This window comes from Necator americanus, chromosome II (assembly GCF_031761385.1).
Source record: "Necator americanus strain Aroian chromosome II, whole genome shotgun sequence".
In the NCBI taxonomy this organism is placed as follows: Eukaryota; Metazoa; Nematoda; class Chromadorea; order Rhabditida; family Ancylostomatidae; genus Necator; species Necator americanus.
The window spans coordinates 38306858-38331208 of NC_087372.1; the positions used below are offsets into that span (position 1 = coordinate 38306858).

Here is a 24351-nt window from a genome sequence, read left to right on the forward strand (position 1 = left end):
TTTACAACTGCCCGTACTTTCAGAAGTCTGACCGTGTCGTTCCACACGGAATTCGGACCAACAAATATCTTATCTACTTCAATCCAGTCCACTGACATTTGATTTGGTTCAATTGATCAAAGAAAATCGATTAAATTAATTAAAGAAGTTTAGCCAAGTTTCATTAAAAAATATTTTCCCGTCTGGATTTAGCGGAACCAACGTTCAGTGCCATCGTTCAATTGAATTGGCCGGGGCCGCTGATCCACTACCTCACTGCTCACTTAAGATCCCACTGTTTCCAATTGTTTATTCTCGAATTTCAAACAGTAAACAAACTTCTTTCGTAGTTCAATCTAATATAGAAAAAAAAGGACCAGGCTCAAAGAAAAGAAAAAAGTGGAATTTGTATTGAGTAGAGATCTAGCACAAAACAAAAAAAGAGCAGGAGAAGCTCATTTTAGTTGATTAAAAAGTTAAATAGCACCTTATTTCAACTTTTAAAATCCCTCTCTTACGAATAGAATTTCGAGATACATACTTAAAAACTCCAAAATATTCTCAAAACAGGACAATTTTCGAAAAAAGCATAACAATAGAAACGTTTCGAGAAAAAAATCTACACGGAAATAACCGATAAATGACTTTCGAGCTGGTTAATAAGTTCGAGTAACAATTTACAATCACTATGGGAACGGAGTTCCTACGACAAATTATAGCGCATATTCAAATGAAACTCCCCTCATCCTAACGTACGTATAAAATCATGAAAATATGAATAATATAATATAATAAATGCGAATAGCAGGCAGTTTTAAAATCCTATGTTTTAGCTGAAAGATTAAAGTGATAACCTTTGCGAAATAATTTGATTGTTTTTTGCTTCATAATTGTTTCATAAGTTTTTCTCATATCTTTTTCTCCCTCTTCCCGCGAACTTTGGAATTGTTTGATGTAGACCTACAACGGTTTTGAATGAAAAAAAGAAGAAAATAAGTAAAGTAAAAATGTGCGACAAGTTCTTGCCGATTTTTTTTTTTTGCAATTGAATTTTTTTCAAAGAAGGGACCACCACTTCAAAGTTGGAGAGTTTTTTTTTGGAGAAAACAATTTAATGAACGAATTCTTCTATTACTGGACATCTAAACAATTCGGGTATGAGGGCAGAATTTAGGTAAGATTTGGAGGGAAGAACAACAATACAACATTTTCCAGAAAAAGAAGAAACGTGGATTCTTTGGAATGTTGATAAGAATATAAGGTCCGGAACCTAATAGCTTACAAAATAGTATATCTTAGAAGATTTACAATCCAGTAATTAGCCCGATTTCATCTATTCTTGACTAATACTGCACTTGATTCGTTTTTTCTTCTGAGATCCCGAGAAGAATAAATAGCATATTCAGAATTATTATATTAGAATTTTTACAACTATTAGAATTGTTATTGCTAGAAGTAATAAAATCCGAAAAAAAGGTTACAACCTCATTTTTCGGAGTAGCTCTCAAATTCTCATAAACACAAGGAGGAGTTACACATTTCATAAGAGAAGACAAAGATGTTTCCCAAGATGACACTAACATATTTCTGATTAACAATACTAGAGCCGTAACGAGAAGCCGGGAAACCTTTAAGGAAGCACACTGTCGGGTTGATTAACGGCATACAACTTTCGAGAAAAATTTACGAGATCATTAGGACCATCGGATGATATTTTCGTAAACAGTAGTTACTCATAGAAAGTGGTAAGTGGGTATGTTTGGGCAAAAAGATTTTCACTTCTGTTGGGATTTATTATCTTATTATTATATATTTATGAAAATTATCTCTTTATTCATTTGATTAGATTTTTATATGTACAGTATGTAGGATTGAAAAAAAAAACCTGGTGCACGTATTCTCTCAAAAACCAAACTAGTTTACAAGTACAAAGTACGATGAAAAGGTGAAAAACAAAAAAAAGTTTAAATTTCTTCTGTTGAGAGATTGCAGAGGGGAATTAGAAAATGGTACAGATTAAGTCTTCTGATGACGATACGTGTTACTGGACGTCTTTTAATATTTTATCTATAAGGAAAATGGAAAAAGAATGCCGTATTATTTATGGAATAAGCTGCTATATATTTGATCAAACCTGCAGAACGAAAAAGCAAAGGATTTTGCTATTGCCCGTTATTGTTGCCAATAGACTCAGGAGCAAATAAAGAGCATTGTTAGTATTTTTGCTTTCATGTTCCCTAGGCGACCTGAGTCTCCATGAGATTGCAGAGGGGAATTTCTTGCGACTGATCGAATAAACATCTACATTCTCGGTGACTAGGCTTGAATGGCTTTAATGTGTAAAATAGCCTTGAGATTTCAGTTGATTAAGTGTTGATGTAAACACATATTTACGTTAATTTACAAATTTACTACATATAAATAATTGGAAGACAATTTTCGGTTGTACGAATTCGTGCACAAATTGTGCATGGAACCAACTATGCAAGCCTATACAGTTAAGAACTGTCAAATTTTGAAGAATATTTTTCTTAACTGGTTTTTTTTCTTTTTTTTGCGATAATTTAAGCATGCTACTAATGACTTATGCAAATGAACTGAATGAAAATGTCAATCAAAAATACTTTGATATAATTCAGCTTAGCTTTCAAATTATTAATTAAACATATAATTCAGTTGAGTTTGATTGCATTTTTAAATTCTAAAATTTTTACTCGAAACTTGATTTATTGCATATACGTATGTGTATAAGAAAAATGTAGAATCCAATAGATCTATAGGAAGGAGTACACTTTTTAAAAGACCGAAAGCAAAATTCATGAAGAAACATCCTATTTCTTTTAACAAAAAAAAAAAACACGGGAAAACACTTTTGTTTGTCAACTCAGGATTAACTATTTATGGTTCCCCAAAGATATTATCTTATTCTGTTTTGAATCCTCCGATAAGTTTGCGTATTTTGTTTTGCGAAAATCTAATCCTCAAAACAAACAACACGGTCGTGGATACGCTTTGATTGTTAAGTTAGGAGAGGTTCATTCTGTATATTTGGGCTTCCATGACATGCGCTCTGTTGGTTGCGTGTTCCTACTTATCATGTTGTTCACCGCTCTAGTGGAAGCACCTGGTTAGTTCTTCTGTTCTCAGCAATTTAGGACATGTAATGGTGACAACACCCTCCGCCGTTGTTGATGCCACCGATGACCAACATTAAAAGGATAAAGGATAAAGTTTCTGGCATTAATCAATCCACTTGGGACCTTCGTCGCCACCACGTTCACTTCAATTCAGAATCGCTTGAGGTTCACGAAAGTGTAACTGGCCATACGGTGACTCACTGTGTCAAGTCGGTGCTTTTATCCTCCCAGACAAGTCTGGTAGCAATTTATCGACCTCGGAGGGATGAAAGGCTTGGTGAGGCGGAACCTCCGATCGACCGTGCAGGAAGCGGAACCTCTAACCGTTACACTACACCAGCTCATGACCGAAATTAGCGATGCCAATACCATCTTTCTTAGGAACTGATCATACATTACGGAGTGGGAATAGGAATCGAAATGACCATAGCGCGTACCCATGTTAGTCCCGCAGCAGAGAAATCATAGGCGGTTAGTTAATCATAGGCAGCGGTGTGTGCCCAGGAGGCGGACAGGGGGCTAACCGTGGACCAGGAGTGCCTTCTGTAGATGGATTCAAAGGACGGACTCTCTGTCTCTCCTGTGCAGGGGTTGACTTACAATACCTCTTTGTCTCGCAGGTCAGGCCAAAGTCCTGCAATCAATTGATTGGAAGGAGCAATGGAAGCTTGTTATTGTTTTGTGTGCATTGGAACACGCTACGCAAACAACTACGACGCAAAAAATGAGCAACACTAGCAATGCCATTTGTACACCAACGGAGAGACCAAACTAGTTGATAGCAGAAATGATAGTATGATAACAACGTGGTTAGGAACAACATCAAGTGAAGTTTTGGTTATTTTTATTCTATACTTAGATGAGACTTCTTACATGCTCTTACCTATCCTTGCAGATATCGAGATCCACAGAGGCCTTCACTTGTACCTGTCCTATGTGATGTATCCTCTGCAATTCTTTGGTCGAGAAACGTTTGTGTGGGAGCACTTATTGGTTTATCGATATTGTTGACACTAGCGCAGTTTTTGTAGTTGACGCTGTGAGACTCGGAGCACTACAAATTAAAAAAAAAATTCATACCAATAATGGTGGCTGAAGTGCAAAGTATCACTAAAAAACGACAACTGGCGCAGTGTGGAAATCTGATGGAAAACTTAAGATACGCTGCAGACTCTGCTTCCAACGAATGAGCTCCATCCGTCCATTTCGGGAGGACTTGACACCCTGCCACAAAACTTTAGGGGTTTGCAACTTGCACATTTGTTTTCTAATTAGACGAAGGACAAAACAATAGGAAAGAGTCTCTTCACTACGGAAGAACGCTCGGTACGACAGCGCCAGGAAGGATTGCACGAGATTGCAGGAGTTCGGCTGTCGAAACTGAAAAGAACTAGGATGAAGATATGTATACGCAACGTACGTACACTTCCATTGGAAGCGATCACTGAAAATCTGATGATGCAAGCCAGGAAGATTAAATACAATGTCATTGGGCTGACCGACCGTCACCCACTGAATGCCGTATATGACAGTGGAGAAGAACTTTTCCTAGCAAACTACGACAGTAGAGGAGTTGGTGTAGTCGGTGGTCTCGTCAACACGACTATGACAATGAACATTGACTTTTCTAACACCTTACGACCCTTCACGGAAGTCACGGAAGAGAAGGTGTGGATCAACACCAATTGTTACTATCTTCGTCGCTTATGCTCCAACATCAGTTCGCGATGAAGGCAGAGTCGAAGCCTTCCATGGGGAACTTTCACAGAGAAAAGGGATTACAGAGAAGACCACACCTTTTACAAGGTCATAGTTGGTGATTTCGTTGCCGAAATTACCCTTAGAGATTTGAGCGTTCATACTCCTGATGTACACCCTAATCCTATCTTTTTGTGAAGAGGTCACAACATCGTCAATTTTGTTGTTAGCTGCCTTTAAAAGCAACTTATCACGAGGTTGACAATTTTGTCACTAATGCAGAGCAATGCAGAGGTTTTTCACCACCTCTCCCACCGCCCCTTGTATATGTGTTGTCCCGTCTCTTAAAGGCATCACCCCACGAATCTGAGGTGATACGGAATTCAGGTGGAATATTTGTATACGGGATCGTAGATTATGGAGAGAATGGTGATTCCGTCCATTTCTTCCTAATTGTCGTAAAAAACGGCCCGGAAGATGCCACCTCGACCGTTCCGGGGCGCTATTTTCTACAACGAGTTCGACTGGAGCGCGCCAGCTGTGTGCACACGCCCATCTTGCGGGCCATTTTACCCGTAGGTGAGAAGGGGAATCCCATCGTTCTACCATCGGTAGCAGTTTGCGCCGTTGCCCATACGGAGTCATGCAAAACTGTTTCACGCGTCCAGTTTTCTGGATCACTAAAGTGATCACACTTATACTCGTGAACTGCTATCTCCTCCTACGTCTATCTATTCATGGAGAGATCCCAACATCGTCCATTTTATGATGCGCTGCCTTTAGGTCTATTAACACTTTTGAAAAATGTAAAAGGATGGTAGCGGTTGGGGATTCTTTAACCAAAACTTTGTTCAAGATAGGATATTCGACATTTTCTAGGAAACACCACAAGAAGTATGACAGTGTACATTACTCATGCAAGAAGCCTGCCACGTAAAAATAAATTACAAACTACTATTCAATCTTACCGCGAAGGTATAAAGCGTAAATTCCATATTTTGATTTGCACTTTGTTCTCAATTACATATCTGACTTAATTTTCATTGGTTACTCATAAAAATAAAATTAGTTATTGTAGGAGAATGTAATGGAGGCGTGGTCACGAAGAATTATATTAAAAATGAAATTATTAAGAAAAAATGCACACGGGTATTGGGTTCGCTTATAATTAAGGATATAAGAGGTTTGTTTAAAAGTAGAAATTCTGATGACCCTAAAATAGTTAGAGCCCATCGAACAAACAGCTGAAAACTCAAACTACCAAAATTTCTTTATCAACCATTTGATTTTCTACTTTTTTTCCATTTTTCGAAACGTCTTAGAACTGGGGAACAATGCAAAAAATGAATATTTGAGAATCAATGCATACGGTCAGAAAAGATAAAAAAAAGGATAAAGCAACTGGTGTATCAATCCGCTTGGGATGCGCCACCACGTTCACTTCAATTCAGAATCGCTTGAAGTTTACGAACGTGTAACTGGCCTACAGAATGACTTACGGGGGCTAGCCTGATGTGTCAAGCCAGTGTCTTTATCCTCCCGGGCAAGTCTGGTGCCAATTTATCAACCCCGGAGGGTTGAAAGTTTACACTAGGACGGTTCCGAACTTTCGACCGTGTGGCTACAACGGACCTCTAACCGACTGTGCCACACCCGCCCATACATCGACTATGTCAACACTAATTTCTACTCTTATTTCAGCACGTCGAAAAATGTTCGATGCATTTCGCAGCATTTTGCATATAGATGGCTCATTGCAAATAAAAAACACGGAAACTCTCGGCAGTCTTGATTTCTTTTCACAATTACAATCCATAGGTAATTGGGAACTCAGAGGTACGTTCATTTTCTACAAAAAAAAACTATCATCGAACTACCGTACGATCTTAGCATTCGCATTTGAGGTCGAAAGAAATCCCCAGTAGAATTCCTGAAGAGTCATTTAGTGGTTCTTTCGAATTTAACGTAATCCACTAAGAATAATTCATAGCATAGGTTTAAAAGCTTGTTGAAGCGTCAAAGCCTGGAGAAAGATGAAACACTTGCACACGAATCTAGTCAGGAACATGGAACTCCAGCACTTTTTTGTTTCAAATACTATCCTAATCCTAAGTCAAGTACTTTACAAAGCAGAAAATACAGTTATTGCAATAGTATTTAGTTTAATAATTATTAAATATTTGATTATTAAAATAAATAGTATTGCAATAACTGTATTTTAAAGATTTAGAAACGCATATTTTCAATGTCGCACGTACGGTAAAATGAAGTGCAAAGGATAAAATTTTGCCCTTATGTTACGGAGATCGTCTATAATTTACAGAAAAACAAAAATAGTACAGTCGACGGCAAATTTTTGAAATTTTATTGACGAATAAGGTGCGCTCGGGATAAGAAAAGAGGATAAAAGTGTTAATGGGGACAGCAAACACCTGCGTGATGACCACTCAGATAGAGGATTTTCGGATTCATTCTTTAGCGCTGAGACCACGAAAGTATTCACTAACCTGGACGAGAAGAAAAAACATCATAATAAACTTAAAAAATAGAGGTAAATAGAAAAGAAAAAAGTAAATATGAAAAATTAATAAATAGATAATGATAAAAGCAAAATGATAGACCGCTACGAACTAGAGAATGGCGCTACAACAGCGTTGTACTGATTAACTTGTATTGGGCTTCGGTAGTTGACAGTGTCGCTCTATGTGCCACGCAGGATACAACTTAGCAACTTTATTCGGTACTCCCTCAAACTTTGGGTAATTAAACCATATAACAGTAACTATAACAATGGCAAGTAATACATGAAAGCAAAGAAGAGCGAGCAAAGGGTAAACAACATGAAGAGCAAGAAAAATGGCACAATGAACTTTCTGCGGCTATTTATACGGTACATTGAGGGCGGAGTAGACTGTTATGTTATGTCCTACACATGCTAACAGAAAGAAACACTCGATTGGCCTGTAAACATCTTTGTCCAAATGAATTATTTTTTGCAGCTGCGAGCCTAAGAACTACAAATTCGGCCGCCACACAGCGTTAAAGGCATCACTTCACGAATCTGAGGTGGTGCGGGTTTCAGGTGGAGTATTCGCATACGGGATGGGAGACTATGGAGAGGGGGTGATTCCTTCCATTTCTTCCTAGTTGCCGTAAAAAACAGTCCCGGAAGATACGGCTTCAGGCGTTCTGGTGCACTATTTGCTACAAGGAGTTCGACTGGAGCGCGCCAGCCTTGTGTGGTGCCGCATCTTCCGGGCCGTTTTTTACAGCAATCAGGAAGAAATGGACGGAACCACACCCCTCTGCATAATCTACCATGCCGTATACGAATATTCCACCTGAAATCTGCACCACCTCAGATTCGTGGGGTGATGCCTTTAACTCAAGTTAAATCATGAATCATCGACAGACAAACGTTACTATAAGACAAGAAAAGCAACTATAGAGCTAATTAAGCATTATCGCGTTCGTTATAAGCGTTGAACGTTTTTCAGAACCTGCACTACAAATTGTGAATAATACAGGACTAATCTCGTTTGATTGTGAATCATTAGTATCATTAGCCAGTTCGAATAGAATAGTAGTAGTTATGGAAGATAATCCTGATCTTACCTCATTCACGGAGAACTGGATGCAGCTTATTCTCCATCCTTTGTATCTAGATATAGACGAGGAGGAGATACAAATGTGTGAGTTGCCTAGTTTTTTCCTCCCTACTTTGAACATTTTAATTTACATTACTAACACTATTACTTAAAGGCATCACCTCACGAATCTGAGATGGTGCGGGTTTCAGGTGCGTTATGTCTATACTGGGTCGTGGATTATGGGGAGGAGGGTGATTCCGTCCACTCCTTCCTAATCACCGTAAAAAAACGGCCAGGAAGATGCGGCGTGAGCGTAGGGCTGACGCGCTTCAATCGAACCCGTTGTGAAAAAAATAGCGCCCCGGAACGTTCGAAATCGCATCTTCCGAGTCGTTTTTTACGGCAATCAGGAAGAAATGGAGGGAATCACGCTTCTCACCATAATCAACGACCCCGCATAAGCGTAACTCGCCTGAAACCCGCACCACCCTAGGTTCGTGGGGTGGATGCCTTTAATAATTAATAATACTAAACATGTTGTGAATTCGAAAATTTAAAATTATTTTTTTAAGTAGGAGATTCTTTAATCTATATCTCACGAACTCTCGCTATGTCGTGTGTACTTGTTTTGTTTCTTATTACCGTTCTTGTGGTAATAACATCCATTCTGAGGCGTCTTTATAATCATCATGTATTAAAACTAATTTCACAATCATTGACTATCTCCGAAGAAATAGAGCTTGACGAGCAGCAAAAAGGACGTCTTCAAAAATATGTGAATGTAAGAATTTAGTAAATTTTTTTAGCTACTAAATATATAGAAATTCCTACTAAATATCCATGGTTTTACGCTGTAACATTTCAGGAAGTGTTTAGTTTGAGTATATCAGACTGGAAACACTATTGTGATAGTGTTATTAACCACCCACATAAAGGTTCGACTCCAGCCGTTATTTCCTTATACTTTGCTAAATCCTGAAGATTTCATGCTAAACAAAACTATTGAATAAAAAATACGTTCCTTCAGACCCTACATACCATAGAAAACCGAAGAAAACACCGGATATGCGCAAAGCTGAAGCGCAACTAAGGAAGATGAACATTAAAATGAAACTAAAAAGAGGAAAACCAAAATTGGCGAAACTTCCGGAACAAAGAACAGCGTTGAAAGATCCAGTTGCTGAAAAGAAAGCACATATTAATCTGTCTGAAGATCAAGAAGATGCTTTTGAAATATGGACTGTGAGTGATCGAGTGATTTTTTTCAATTTTTCTGAGGGTAAAAATTCAATTTTCCTGAAAATACCCAGCGAATTCCTATACGCTTTCAGCGAAATGATGACGAAGATCACAATTTGGCATGGAGCGGTGATCTAATGTCAGCGTACCATAAAGTTTTTATTGGTGATGACCAAGGGAAAATTTTACGTAGAGAGATACCAACAACAAGTGGTGAGACGAGGACATTAAAAAGTAAGTCGTAGTATTTTTTATTTCATTTTTATTTTATTTATTTTTTGGGTTTTACTTATTCAAATTTATGAGAATAACATGATGTAGCTTTACAAAGCTTACACAAAATTGTGTCGCAACCATAGCTCTTAAAATGGTGCTCTTACGATTTTTTATACGCTAGAGCCACTCATAGAAGAGTACAATAAGAGGATCATATGCGAATCCGAATTCTGAATGACTCTTCTACCTATCCTTGAGCCTTACTTTCCATACGATTCAGTGACCATGTACGGTTGTGCTTACCTATCCTTAAAGTGTCCCTACTAGCCCTTCTACGAAGATTTTCGTTGGAGTATACCTATATCTGTTCGCAGTTTATGAATACAGGGGTGGTTCTGCTCATCTTTTCCTGTGGACAGCTTCGGACTGAGGTTCCTTTGCGATGTCCTCTATAGCAATGCGCCACCTTCGCGCCCCGCCCCCGCCTACGATTCGTCCGAGTGGGTTTTCCACGAGTCGCAAGCGGGGGTGGGGCGCATGAGTGGTGCATTGCAATAGAGTACGTCGTAAGGAACCACATTCCGAAGTCGTCTATTTACAATGATGCAAGAAAGATGAACGGAACCATCCCTGTATTCATAATCTACGACTCGATATAGGTACACTCCAACGAAAATCCATACCACTCCAGATCCATGGGGTGATGCCTTCAAACCAGCAACCATTGTTGTCCCAACTATCCTAAGAATGCACTTTTTCCGAGAAGAATAATTTTGATCTGCTTGTAGTTGCCCTAAATAATCGCAACAATTTATAGCGCGATTGTCTCTACTCCTTTTTTCTGAAGTATAAGAAAAAAAAGAACCTCAGTGCTGGAAACATGAGTAATTTAGAGGATTTTTCTCATATATAGAAGCTTCTAATAAATTTTCATTTGCGTTTGCTATGAAATATGTTGCTGTTCACGAGTGCTGTCTAAAAAAAACGTATAATCTTTACAGGACACGACGATGTTGAACTACATATCGAGGGCAAGGATGCATTTATTGTAACAACGAATGTTCTGGAATTTCAACTGCTTATCAAGAAGAAATTTAGAAGTCACAACTCGAACTTAATCACACAAACGTTCACGACACGACCAATACTCTATAATGGATGGTAAGAGAATGTTTACATACCACGAAATTAACGGCGTTGGGATCTTTCCAGTAAAAGATAGGGTAAACTACAAAGAATAAGTGTGATCACGCTCAATCTCCCCTTATCGTCTTGAAAAACACGGTAAGAAACGGCGTTCCCGAACGATATTTCCTACGACGCACCTTATAACGGGTTCTTCCTCGTAACAACCCATACTCTACAGTGGATGGTAAGAGAATGTTTACATACCACGAAATTAACGGCGTTGGGATCTTTCCAGTAAAAGATAGGGTAAACTACAAAGAATAAGTGTGATCACGCTCAATCTCCCCTTATCGTCTTGAAAAACACGGTAAGAAACGGCGTTCCCGAACGATATTTCCTACGACGCACCTTATAACGGGTTCTTCCTCGTAACAACCCATATTACATGGATGGAAGGGTAATACGGGTTGGATCTTCCGTAAAAGTAGGAAAAAGATAGTATCACGTACCCCTTGTCTTGAAAAACCGGTAAACGGCGTTCCCGACATATTTCCTACACGACTTATAACGGGTTCTTCCAAACTAAGTGGATGGTATGTTTACATACCCGAAATTAACGGCGTTGGGATCTTCCGTAAAGATAGGGTAAACTAAAAGAATAAGTGTGTCCCTCATTTATCGTTTACACGGTGAAACGGCGTTCCCGAACGATATTTCCTACACGCACCTTTAACGGGTTCTTCCTCTAAAAATACTCTCAGTATGGTGAGAATGTTTATACCACAAATTAACGGCGTTGGGATCTTTCCAGTAAAAGGAAACTAAAGATAGTGGATCACGCTCAATCCCTTATCTCTTGAAAAAAACGGGTTGAACGATATTTCCTAGCACCTTAACGGTTTTCGTAACCACAGTGGAATGTTTAACCAAATAAGGTTTCCAGAAAAGAGGTTAAAAGAAAAGGTGATAGCTCATCTCCCTTATCGTCTTGAAAAACGGTAAGCGGCGTTCCCGAACGATATTTCCTACGACGCCTTTAAGTTCTTCCTCGTAACAACCCATACTCTACAGTGGATGGTAAGAGAATGTTTACATACCACGAAATTAACGGCGTTGGGATCTTTCCAGTAAAAGATGGGTAACAAGAATAGTGTGATCACGCTCAATCCCCTTATCGTCTTGAAAACACGGTGAAACGGCGTTCCCGAACGATATTTCCTACGACGCACCTTTAACGGGTTCTTCCTCGTAACAACCCATACTCTACAGTGGATGGTAAGAGAATGTTTACATACCACGAAATTAACGGCGTTGGGATCTTTCCGTAAAAGATGGGTAACCAAGAATAAGTGTGATCCATCCCTATCGTCTTGAAAAACACGGTGAGAAACGGCGTTCCCGAACGATATTTCCTACGACGCACCTTATAACGGGTTCTTCCTCGCAACGACCCATACTCTATAATGGATGGTAAGGGAATGCTTGGATACCACGAAACTAACGACGTTGGGATCTTTCCTGTAAAATTCAGGGTAGACTACAAAAAATAAGAGTGATTACGCTCACTCTCTCCTAATCGTCTTGGATAAACGGGGTGAAAAACGGCCTTCCCGCACGAATTTTCCTACGAGGCACCTTATAACGCGTTCTTTTCTTCTTCCTCGTACATGCGCTGCGTTAGCGACCGAGCAGCGAGTAATCAAAGGGGATAGCAGTCTATTCAAATAAAATCAATACATAGGTTGCTGATACGTGATCACATTATTGTCATTATTATTATTTAATTTTTTAAAATATTATTTTGTTATTCTCATTATCAATCATACTATAAGTGTGAAGAGGATTGTTGCGAGTGAAGAAGTGGTTACAGAGAGTTGACGATAATAATCAGCTCAAATCCACAACTCAGCCCCCACCTTCACAGCTGCAGCTCCAAAAAATAAAGCAAATAAAGCTGGACATAAAATATTTTTCCAACATTTACTCTATTTTTAAGTGAATCTTTGGAGACCGTGTTTCTCTAACTGAATAACTTAATCTGAAATGAATTTTTCAGGCCTGAGGACGGTTTTCCGAAAGACTTAAAAACACTTCAAAAATTTCTCCTATCAATTTCCTCAGATACAAAAATCCCAACTGTGAGAATTTTAATTCTTCGCGACACATAAAAATTGAAAACTTAGGGTAATCAATTGCAGATTGTCATTGGAAAATCCACAGATGCATCTTGTGAACTTTTTTGGATGTTGAATCTAGTAGTAAAGTCAGTAGTGGGTCGAGCAACATCAGCTCGTTTATCCTCGATATTAGAAGCTTGTATAAGTGAGTTATGTAACAAAACCCTAATTTTGCAGAAACAAAAAAAAAATACAAGTGAATTCATTTCAGTTCTTTTGAGCCCAGGATTTCTCACATCACATCATTTCCTATATCTTCTCAAATTTGTTCTTAGTTGGGCCTCAAGTGTAGGCGCTATGACGGATGAACAACGTGGGGTACGTTTTATAACAATGCAAAGAAAAAATTCTGGATCTGAAAGTTCTAACATAACACAAAACCTCAAAAAGAGGTGTTTTTTTCACGATGAGCTATCTGGGTCTAAGCAGAGGAAAACTCTCAACGTCTTCGAACACAACACTTTTTTTTTCAAAAATGTACATCTTCAGTCATTAAATATTAAAAATGTTGAAAAAATGAGATTCTCAAGGGATTCAAAGATTTGTATCTAGAAAATTAGGCTTTAATCAAATCGTTCTATCGTAATATCGGCAGAGGAGGGAGCCCAGCCAGGAAGTAATTCTAAAAATCTTATGAAAATCGTGAAATGTACAGTTCCGTAAAAAATCCAACATTTAAAAGCAGATAAAATGTTCAATTCAACTTCAACCACTTCTGCTCGCATCTTGCTGTGCGAAAAAAAAAATCCACGACTCAGTTTCGTTCGTTTAGAAATTGATGCACAGGTTTAAGATCACCATTTTTGATTTCAACAAAAATCTGCACCGATTTTTCACCCATATTCTCATAGCTTTCTGTTGAAAGAAAATAAGGGATTTCACTAATAATAAAACATACTAAATCGCTAAATTATCTCTAGTTGCCAGAGCTGTATTAAATAGCTGTATTAAAGTAAATAGTAGTAGTAAGTAGTAAATAGCTGTATTAAGTAGCCGTATTAAATATTAAATCAATAGTTGCCAGAGCTGTATTAAAACAGTATAGGCGTTGGATTTTTTCGTCTAAAATCTCTCATACTTGATTTCAACTCAGGTCTTACTTTAAGCTTATTCCCGATTGGAGAACCGGGTATAATGCAGAGGAGTTGAAATGTGAGCCAAGACTTTATGGAAAATACTACTTAAGAGTAATGTAAGTTGAATAAACTTATCTGTATTCATTATTGTAAAAAAAAACTATGGATTCATTTGCAGTAATCTCGATATCATCGATAGACTTTGTGATGAAATTCTAGTCGGATTGGATGCCACTAATCCACCATCAAAGTCGGATTTTAAGGATAATCAACATAATGTCCTATTGAAGGATTACCAAAATGAAATGGATACACAATTGGAAACGGGAGAATTACGTGAAGAAGGTGGACGTAATTTAAGGAATTCAAAGCCATCAGAACCTGTTAAAACATCTGAAACACCACCAACAAAGGAGAACAAAGAACTCAATACTGCTCCAAATTCACCAGCAATCAAGAAGAAAAAACCGCATGATAATACAAAATCACCGCAAAAAATTCGTCCAACTATGGGCTTATCATATGCAGCGAATGCTCTTCATTTAGCACTTACACCACGATTTCACAGAGCGGCAAAAGAACGAAGTCAATCAGTGTCACAAAGTGAAAGAATTTTTAAAACACCGACAACAACACCACTTAGGAGCGATCCTTAATCAATTCTTATTCCGATTGATATTAGAGAAGATACTGTCATTATTCAACCATTGTTATCTAACAATGGTTGTCATTAATATTATACGTATTTGTAAGAAGCTCCAATAAATGATATGAAAAAAAAACATGATCATGAGATGTTGGACTTTTCCAGAGGGGATAAGTAAACTCTAGCTTTCATTTTCTTCCAGGTTCAAAGCCTGTCAGAAAACACTAAAAGCAAAAATTGTTCATGAACCTGAAGAAAATCAGTTTAGAGTTTTTTTTACAGGGAATGAAGGGATCCATAAACGTTTCCTTCCTATAAACACTTCCCATATTATACGGTATCCTATCCGCAAAAATAGCTGGATGGTTGATAAAATTCTTTTTTTTTGGGTTGATTTGCTCCGATTTGTCCAAATTTTAAAGAGTAGAACTACTGGAAAAGAAGAAAAATTTGCGACAATTTGTTATTTTAGAACCAAAGACCTAAAAACTTTAAACGTGTCTGAATTTACGAGGAGGCGAGTTGTTGAATGAAATCCCGAGATTCTTGGGAATTAACTGCTATTTCTGAGAGGATAAAGATTTTAGAAAAAATAAAGGGTGCTAAACAATAGATTTAATAAAGATTTAATAACTGTACTGGTTATTTAATAATTTACTGAAAGGATAAACTTTAACTTACTTACCTAAACTCAAATTCGAAGAGATTTATAATTCCAGCTTTGCAAGCTAAGATTTCCAGGACTATACGCTTGTACAAGGTAAACGGGGAAAAAGAAAAACAAGAAGAAACCACATCTTATTAATATTATTAATATATTTATTATTTAATATTATTTTAAATTCGTTCCTACAAAATTCGTCAACGAACCTGCGATTACATTCTTTTTAGAGTCTACCGGATCCCTCTATACCTCATATTTCGATGAGAAAATCCCTTAAATGCCGTTTTCTTCGCTGCTGTGGTTTTTGTGTTTTTTTTCTCTTTGCTTCCATCATCAACCATCAAAATCCATTGCTCTAAATTCATTTCTGGGACTAACAGCAAATTATTTATTTATTTATTTATTATTATTATAATTAGCACTACTTATTATTATTTTATTAGTATTATTATTCGTATTTTATTTGTATTTTTAATTTCTACATTCAAATATTGAATATTTTGTTACAAATATTTTTGTTGGAACTTACCAAGCATGACTTATCAAGTCTGCACATTTGCGACAAAGCAAGATTTTACGTCCCAACTCCTCATTTTCAGGCTGACAGTTGAATGATGCCTCTGAAATTTCCTTAAACGATAAGTATTTCATAAAAGGAAAAAAATTACCATATATCTCTCATCGAACTGTATCCGAGAGATTTTAGAATTTTCCGTTAGCTACATAGCTACCAGTGAGGTAGTTGTTGCTAATGATCACGGAGGAAAACGAACTCTGTACTCAGTTCTTTGATGGCATTGTCCCCCACCCCTATTTTTTCATCCGCTTCAGAAATCTCTGAACACTTCAACTGGAAAGATATTACGTCAGCGATGATCACTCAGGAATTTAAAGGATTCAGGTGATGAATTTAAGCCCCCTACCGATGAGGCTCAAGAGCTGCTGGATTTCACGTAAATACGATATTCAAATACGCATAACAAGAGGACTCCGGTGGTAATTCTCTGGTTTCCTCATGTACTCCTCTTTCAAGGAAAAATATGTTGATTTTCTTTTTCTGGATTTTCTCGTTGGAAAATTGATTAATGGAAGCGTTACTATATAAGTTTTGCTCTCGCATCAGCTGAAGATCAACTGAAAAATCAATTTTACATCGTTGCTTCCCATGCAGCGATACATTTGCTATGGAATTTTTAGCTGTCCGATTGAAATAACTTTTTTTTGTATTTGTTTACTTATTAAATTGAAAGTTTAATTGAAATTTAATTGAAAATTTAAATGAAAGTATAAAATACAAAGAATAACATAAGCTAGTTAAGTAATAAATAATAATTGTTTTAAACCTATAACCTCATAATACCTTAACCTTATAATATATACGCTTTGAAATCACATAAAGGTAAACAAAAACAACACAAAAAACGTAGAATTTGGGCGTTAAAAAACAAGAAGACAAAACTTATAACGTATGGAAAAGCTATCACATCATCGACATTTTACAACAACAAAAAAAATGTTAATATTTCTGGATTTTTCGAGGTAAGAGTTGCTTCAATAGTTGTTTTTTCTGGAAGAATCTAAATCTAACCAATGCTCTGACCACAGAAAACGTTGTTTGTTGCTGTGTTCTGGTCATCATACTATTTGGCTGTATTGATTTTTGCTTTGCTCTCGCTCAAAGGATCACCTCAATCGCGATGAGGGAGAATATAGAGAGTTAGCTCTCCTCGTTTACCTAGTTCATATCTTTACTTCCTGGAAAAACAAAAACAAATCCAGGAAATTTCTGTTTTTTCAAGAAATCAGATGAAATATGAACGTGATGAAAATATTTCCTAAAGCCGATGAAAAAGAAGTACAAGTCTCATGCTGACTTAGTCAATCCAACCTTATCATCAAGGATAGCATGGAAAGATCTCAGGGTTTCCTCACGGAATGGTTCACTTTACTAGTTTCCACTAACCATGAGCGGTCGACGGAAGAAGTCAGGGTCTCGTGGATCAATAAGAGCAGCGTCAAAACGAAGTTCACAAGGTTCACTGAGGAAAGGTAAGAGTTCGATGGTTTTTTTTTCGTGGATGAGAAAATTAGGGACGTTGGGTGCTACTTAAACATTCTACTATCTGTTTCACTCCTTAAAATATGTGAGCCAGGATGAGAAGGGATGTTCGACGTGATAAGTTCAAATAAATCCAGCATCACATTTTATTGAGATCTATGAGACCCACAAAAAAAGGAACAGATTTCGCTTGAGTACGAATTTGTATCGACATGGACATAAGAACAAAATAAAAGTAATAATAAAAATAACTAGAAATAAAAAAGTAATAATAAAAATAGCTATAAACGAATAATAATGATATCTGATACGTTTCACAAAGGAAAAAAATCTAGATAGACTCCGGGTCGCCAATGAGAACTGACCACGGCACGATAGAGACGTTATCCACAACTGATCCTTCTACATCACATCGGACACGATCCTACACGCCCTCCTAGCATACCGTGGATAGAAATTTCTCCACAGATGCTTCAGCGATGTCGCTAGCTAGTCGGCGCACAAGATCAGCACAGCAGATCCATCAATTAGTGGGAAATGATCTACGCTGAACAGCATCCATTCAATAAGAGACGAGTCAACACTGTCACCTCATTTAACCTCATGTACTCCTCAATATAAAAGTATCCGTTTGTATTCGGATATGTAGCGACTTGTACGAGATTTTCTCATCCCCTTATAAAAAAAGAGAACGTTATAGAGGTAGATATTAGAAAAAAATAAAACTTGCTGTAAAGCTGGGATAACCGCTCAAAAGCATGACCCTACTAGCACAAGGCTGGCGCGCTCCAATCGAACTCCTTGTAGAAAATAGGGCGCCGGAACGCCCGAAGCCGTATCTTTCGGGCCGTTTTTTACGGCAATTAGGAAGAAATAAACAGGATTACCCCTCTCATCATAATCTACGACCCCGTATACGAATACTCCACTTGAAATCCGTACCACCTCAGATTCGTGGGGTGATGCCTTTAAAGGACTTAAACTTAGAAAAAAGGGTCACTTCACTGCTGAACGGCAACGTCAAGAAAGAAATAGTTCCATGATGCCATGAACTCATCAAAATGTTAGTGGATGATGAAAATGGGGTGATACCTTCAAGCAGTCCAAGCAAAAATTATCATTAGCTAATAACCTTAGCTCACATAGCTTTTTCTTTTTTCTCTCTTTTTTCTCTTCTCCTGTTAACACTTCTATGATATTTCTTCTATAACAAGAAATGGTGAACATCTTCGCCATTATCATGATACAACTAACGATTTTCGGAGACAGAAAATCTTTTTTTAGTGGCAACAGTTGTGTCAGTTGCCGTGGTCAATGTTGATCTTGATGAGGGAAAAGCTGAAGATCAGGGAAAACTGGAGAGGTAGGTAGCGTTTTGTACAAATATAAACACAGCTGATACTCAATGAGGTGGTTTACGGTAGCGAGATAAAACCCGTAAAAGAATATGTTTCCTTAATCAGTGGAAAGAGAAAGAAATACAGAATAAAAGAGATAAAAAAAGAAAAAAAAAAGTAGAATTCCTTATTTGAGTACACTTAGCATAGAAATTGTCATGTTTATACTCTCATCTCTGGGTCAGATACTGAACGGTGATCTTTGGCGATGAAGTCAAGTTCGCTTTCGCTCTTGCGGATAACCAATAGGTCTTAAACTTAAACTTAGGATCCCACCTATCGATGAAGGAGGGAGACTAACAGTAGTACGGATGAATCCATGTGTTGTAGTGTACACAGTGATATTTTCCGCCTCCTTTCAGATCGAAGCAGCAGGCCACTGCTCTCGCCGAAAGTGCATGTGAAGGTGCAAAAATTGAAAGCGAAAAGATTGGTTCAGTAACCGATTCGTAAGTTTAGATTAATTTACGGATGAGTACTAAATTTATCGTAACTCGTAACTTTGATCCTTGACTTTCAGCACCAAACCTGTCACTTTCACTGTACGTAGAACTGAGAAAGAAGAACCAGATATAAGTGAGCAGGATAAAAACACTACCTCCACTAACACATTCGAACAACAGCAACGAAGTGCTCTGTCAAAACTAGATGAGGCTTTAGATACACCATCACAACCTCGAAGTCAACTAACCAGTGAATCTCGCCTGCCAACGCTTCCCTGCACAGGAGATTCCGGAATTCAGAAGGAAGATGATTCTTCTAAGCACAGTTCGAAGCGTTCTTCTCGATCTAAAAGAAGTCGAAGTTCTCGGTCACGAAGAAGTCGACGCACTGGACCGAGGAGCCGCCGACGAAAAAGAAGATCAAAATCGTCATCAAAAAGTCGAGAATCAAGGAGAACAGGGTAGGTTCGCAGCTTTAGCTGAAGTTTTGGCAAAGCCTTAAGTGTGAGAAGCATAGAGCATAAATCAGTCCTCAGTTTTATCAGTCAAATCAGAGTCTAAACCCTTAAAGGCATCACCCCACGAATCTGGAGTGGGACGGATTTCCGGTGGAGTATTCGTATACGGGGTCGTAGATTATGGGGAAGAAGGTGAGAAGGTTCCGTTCATTTCTTCCTAATTACCGTAGAAAACGGCCCGGAAGATACGGCTTCCGGCGCGCTATTTTCCACGAGTTCGATTGGAGCGCGCCAGCCCTGTGCACGCGCCGCATCTTCTGGGCCGTTTTTTTACGGCAATTAAGAAGAAATGGACGGAATCACACCACTCTCCATAATCTACGATCCCGTATACGAATACTCCACATGAAATCCGTACCACTCCAGATTCGTGGGGTGATGCCTTTAAAAAACATACCTACGTCTAATATTTACTCATGAGCGTTTACGCTGATTTTTTATGCTTAAAAATTAAAACTTAAGAGATATTACCTTAAGAGAGGTCAAGATAACAACAAAATCATACTTTTACAGAGCACGTAGGCCATCAAGCAGAAGCAAATCATCGAAAGGTCGAAAGGTGTCCAAGAAGGTAAATTTTGTTCAGTGGTTACATAATTTCAACTTTTATGAGGCAGTGCAACGAAGTTTTGCAATAATTTCAAAGTGGCTTTTCGTTTTTGCGAGAAAAAAAAAACAAAAAAAAACAGACTCGTAGGTTTAATACTACAAATTTTATAATATATTTAATATTAGTTTATATTTAATTTTACAATTTTAATACTAAAAGCAAACTTGTAGTATCAATATACTGACTCTAGAAGATCTCTAGCAAATATTCGTTAAAATATTGGGGAAATTTCAGAACTATCATTCTGCTATCATTTCTGCTATGCAAGGAAGAATACTTGTGGAGTCTGTGAGTTGATTCAGTGCGTCCCGTTTCCAAATAATATTCGCAATTTTTGCATTGAGAATACTCATGAAATAATTGTTTAGCGAAATTCTTGTAGATATTTCCTTAATTTTCTAGGGGTCTCTGTTTTTTTTTAGCTATTTCACTGAGAGCACATCCTATAATTCCTATAACCGCGCTACATATCTGGAAGTTTCTATTTCTCCTCCCAAACCCAAACGTCTTCTACGCTTTTAAATCTTCTCTTTATTTTTAATTTCCATTGTCACTCTTTTTTTTGTGCTCTCTGACTCAAAACATTATGATATTCCATTAGGAAAATTCAAAATAATTAGTTACATGGACTCGTATCCATGAGTTTCTTGAACGAAGGAAAAATATCAATAAATCCGAGCTTAAAATTGAAGTGTCAATTGTTGCATTTCCACTCCCATTGTTAACCAATCAAAATGCATGCTTCTACGGAACTATTAATTTCTGGATTATTTCTGGATTCGGTTGGAATGTCTCGCATTTATGGTGTCAAACTACGTCCAAGATAATAATTCCAACTATGGAGTTATGCATAATTTTATGCCATGAATAACTAGTAAAGAAATTATTCAAGAAAGAGAATTATGTATGAAGATGAGAGCTAATCTTTTAATAATTCAGGAAAAAGAAGAATTTATTGAACTCTTGGAATGTCCAAGACCAAAGTGTAAGCGTTGCAAGGAACTGAGAAAAAAACTAGGTATTCCGAGGGCACAACCAGATGAGGTCAGTGCTGATCAATGTACCTGATCTTTTAAGTAGGTTATTTCTAAAAATTCGGAAATAACGAAAAACATATCATATCTACGAACTATTCATGGATTAACATTGATTAACATACAAATTTCAGATCGATGTCGAGGTAAAACCCGGAACTGCGGATCAATCAAGAAGACCTAGTTCTCGAATAAAGGTGAGAGACAATTTTTCCCTTTATATGTATTTTTTTTTGATGAAATATTTCTTTCAATCGCTATTCTTTTTAGCACAAAGCCAAACAACCTACAACGGAATCGGCGGGTGTGGTACGTATCATCTTCAATAAAAAAAAATACTTTTCTGTTGTATTACTAAAAATCCAGGATTGTTTGTTTAGAGATTTTGTACATGTGCTGAATGTTCACGATACAGACAACAAGGGGAAATTATTCAGTATTCTGACGTGACCACTCCACCAAGAAGATATCGATGTTTGAATTTGAGATTACCTGCCAAAATCTATTCACTATTTCCTTTATGGATAATATTTAGCTTCTTCTTCTTCTAAAGTTGCTTATAAACAATATGGGATGAAAACGCCAGAGAGTTCAGTGAAATTGAAATCACCAAAATCAGGTACGGACAGATTTTTTTTTTGTGTTCCTGTCCATGATTTACATAGAAAACTCAACTCTTTCAACTTAGATGCATCGAGAAGAAAATCGCTAGGTGTTAAAATTCCCTCTCCGGCCGGTTCTCTACACAGTACATTTCCTATCAATCTAAAAGAATCAAAACCTACAAGTCCTTTCAAAACTCCTCAAAAAAGAACCATACCTATTCATATTCAAAGAAGTAAACAAGAAGTTAAAACCACTCCGTTCTTTACACCACAAACTCAGCTGTCATCGTCACTTCGTACGGCCAGATCTGGTTCTACACCAACAAGTTCGTGGACTAAAGGTGGAACTCGAGTAAAAAGTTCTTCTCGACCACAAACTCCTACTCAGTTAGCCCCAAGCAATGTGCCGGTGCTCTCCGCTCCAAAACCATCGCAGCCGCCGCCGCCGGCTGTTACCGTGGAGAAGAAAGGTTTCTCGCTAACATCTGGAGGATCAAGCCCTGCTACTGTAACTGCAAAGTTGATCGAATCTCCTGCTGCATGCCCTCCTACTAGAACTGCAACAACTTACATTCCTGAACGCGACTACAATCCGGTACGAAAACTATACCAAATAAAATAAATGAAAAAAAAATCAGAACAACATGTGAGCCCATATTTGTAGGTCTGTAATTGCACCAACTGTAGAACTGAAAGAAATAGACGGGAAGAGAATGTAAGTACAATCTATTTATATTTTTCCTCACTACGGTATGTACTTAAGCGACTTATGTAAGTAAGTAATTAGCTCCACAATATTACAAAATGATAGCGGATTGAGAGTCTTAAAATAAAAACCAGACGTAAAGAAAAAATCCAGCACCTTATTGGGCATAAATTTCAAATTCCAGACTTCTTTTATCCAGAATCTGATTAGAAATTTAGGATCAGCACGCAGTTGAGGCATCCATCATACAAAGATGGACTTTTCCTAGCGAAACTCTTAAAAAACGGCGAAAATTTGTAGGAACATGTTTTTGAGACCTCCTATCCGAGCGAGTCTTCACTCCATCACCCCATTTTCATCATCCACTAACATTTTGATGAGTTCATGGCATCATGGAACTATTTCTTTCTTGACGTTGCCGTTAGCAATGAAGTGACCATTTTTCCCAAGTATTAGCCTTTTAAATGCGAATATACTCCAATTTTTGCTGCTCTCATCGCTTCCGATCGATTCTCTTCTGAAAAAATCTGTACGAAAACAGTAGAAAGTTGATGGTGTACAGTATTGAAAGTGATTTCAACAATAGACGTTGATAAATATTGTCAGCCTTTGCCTCTTAACAAAAACATTTTTTGTTTTAGGATATTTGTGACTGTTATGATTGTATCTGTGAGACGAAATCATCCAAATCTGATGACAAAACTTCATCACAAACAAAGAGCCCTCATCCACCAAAACGAGTCAAAGCCGAATACGAATGGATTAAGAAGTTGCTGAAAATACAACAACCTCATGGACGTTACCATTCTCCGAATCCGAGAAATTATGATTATCCATGGCGGGTCTATCATCGCAAATCATCAACGTCAAGACATTCACATCAGAGCGGAAGTGGTGCATATCGGCAACGATCAACAAGTGGCCCACTTGGGATTTCTTCATCATCCGTATCGCAGAAGGAAAGTCAACCTTCGATTGTTTCATCCGGCACTGGTCAAACGGTCCCATTACAACTGCGTGAGGAAAAATCTGCAGTTTCTAAAACCAGAGGCGAACAACCATCGACCAGCAGTGCATCAGGAACAACTAACCCTCAACCAACAGAACCTGTGAATGAACCAGGAGGACGTAAAAAATCGAATCGAAGAAACCGATCATATCGTAAAAGTCGTTCGAGGCGAGACCGATCTAGTGACGAATCAAGTGAAAGTTGGACCGAACCAGAAGATGATACATCGGGATCAAGCTATAAGACGCCTCGATCGAGAATGAGATCGTTAAGCCAAAGGTGACACTAACAATTTCGTATCGATCCTGATATTTTTTCTACTTTTAACATTCAGGAAATGGAAGAAAAGAAGATCATGGAGATAATATGACTAGATGAACTTAACTACTACATAGCCAACTAGTGTATAACTGACGATAA

General features: G+C 37.8%; 2 protein-coding genes across 2 annotated transcripts; both read left to right on the plus strand.

Annotated features, from left to right (window-relative positions):
- Positions 1 to 3042: 3042 nt before the first annotated feature.
- RB195_020739 (uncharacterized protein) lies at positions 3043 to 14896 on the plus strand (the record flags this gene model as incomplete). The annotated part of the gene is made up of 15 exons (XM_013441236.2): positions 3043 to 3106; positions 5694 to 5789; positions 5893 to 5997; positions 6516 to 6650; positions 8312 to 8506; positions 8977 to 9185; positions 9270 to 9339; positions 9432 to 9646; positions 9736 to 9877; positions 10861 to 11020; positions 13044 to 13125; positions 13186 to 13309; positions 13376 to 13482; positions 14271 to 14356; positions 14419 to 14896. 15 exons carry the CDS (start codon positions 3043 to 3045, stop codon positions 14894 to 14896), a joined length of 2268 nt encoding a protein of 755 aa, XP_013296690.2.
- A 2618-nt stretch (positions 14897 to 17514) lies between these two features.
- On the plus strand, positions 17515 to 24296 carry RB195_020740 (uncharacterized protein; the record flags this gene model as incomplete). The annotated part of the gene is made up of 16 exons (XM_064189175.1): positions 17515 to 17599; positions 18894 to 18972; positions 19369 to 19455; positions 19527 to 19582; positions 19667 to 19910; positions 20481 to 20538; positions 20812 to 20865; positions 21517 to 21621; positions 21746 to 21808; positions 21882 to 21920; positions 21992 to 22085; positions 22147 to 22230; positions 22300 to 22811; positions 22881 to 22931; positions 23564 to 24210; positions 24266 to 24296. 16 exons carry the CDS (start codon positions 17515 to 17517, stop codon positions 24294 to 24296), a joined length of 2289 nt encoding a protein of 762 aa, XP_064045056.1.
- Between the last annotated feature and the right edge of the window lie 55 nt (positions 24297 to 24351).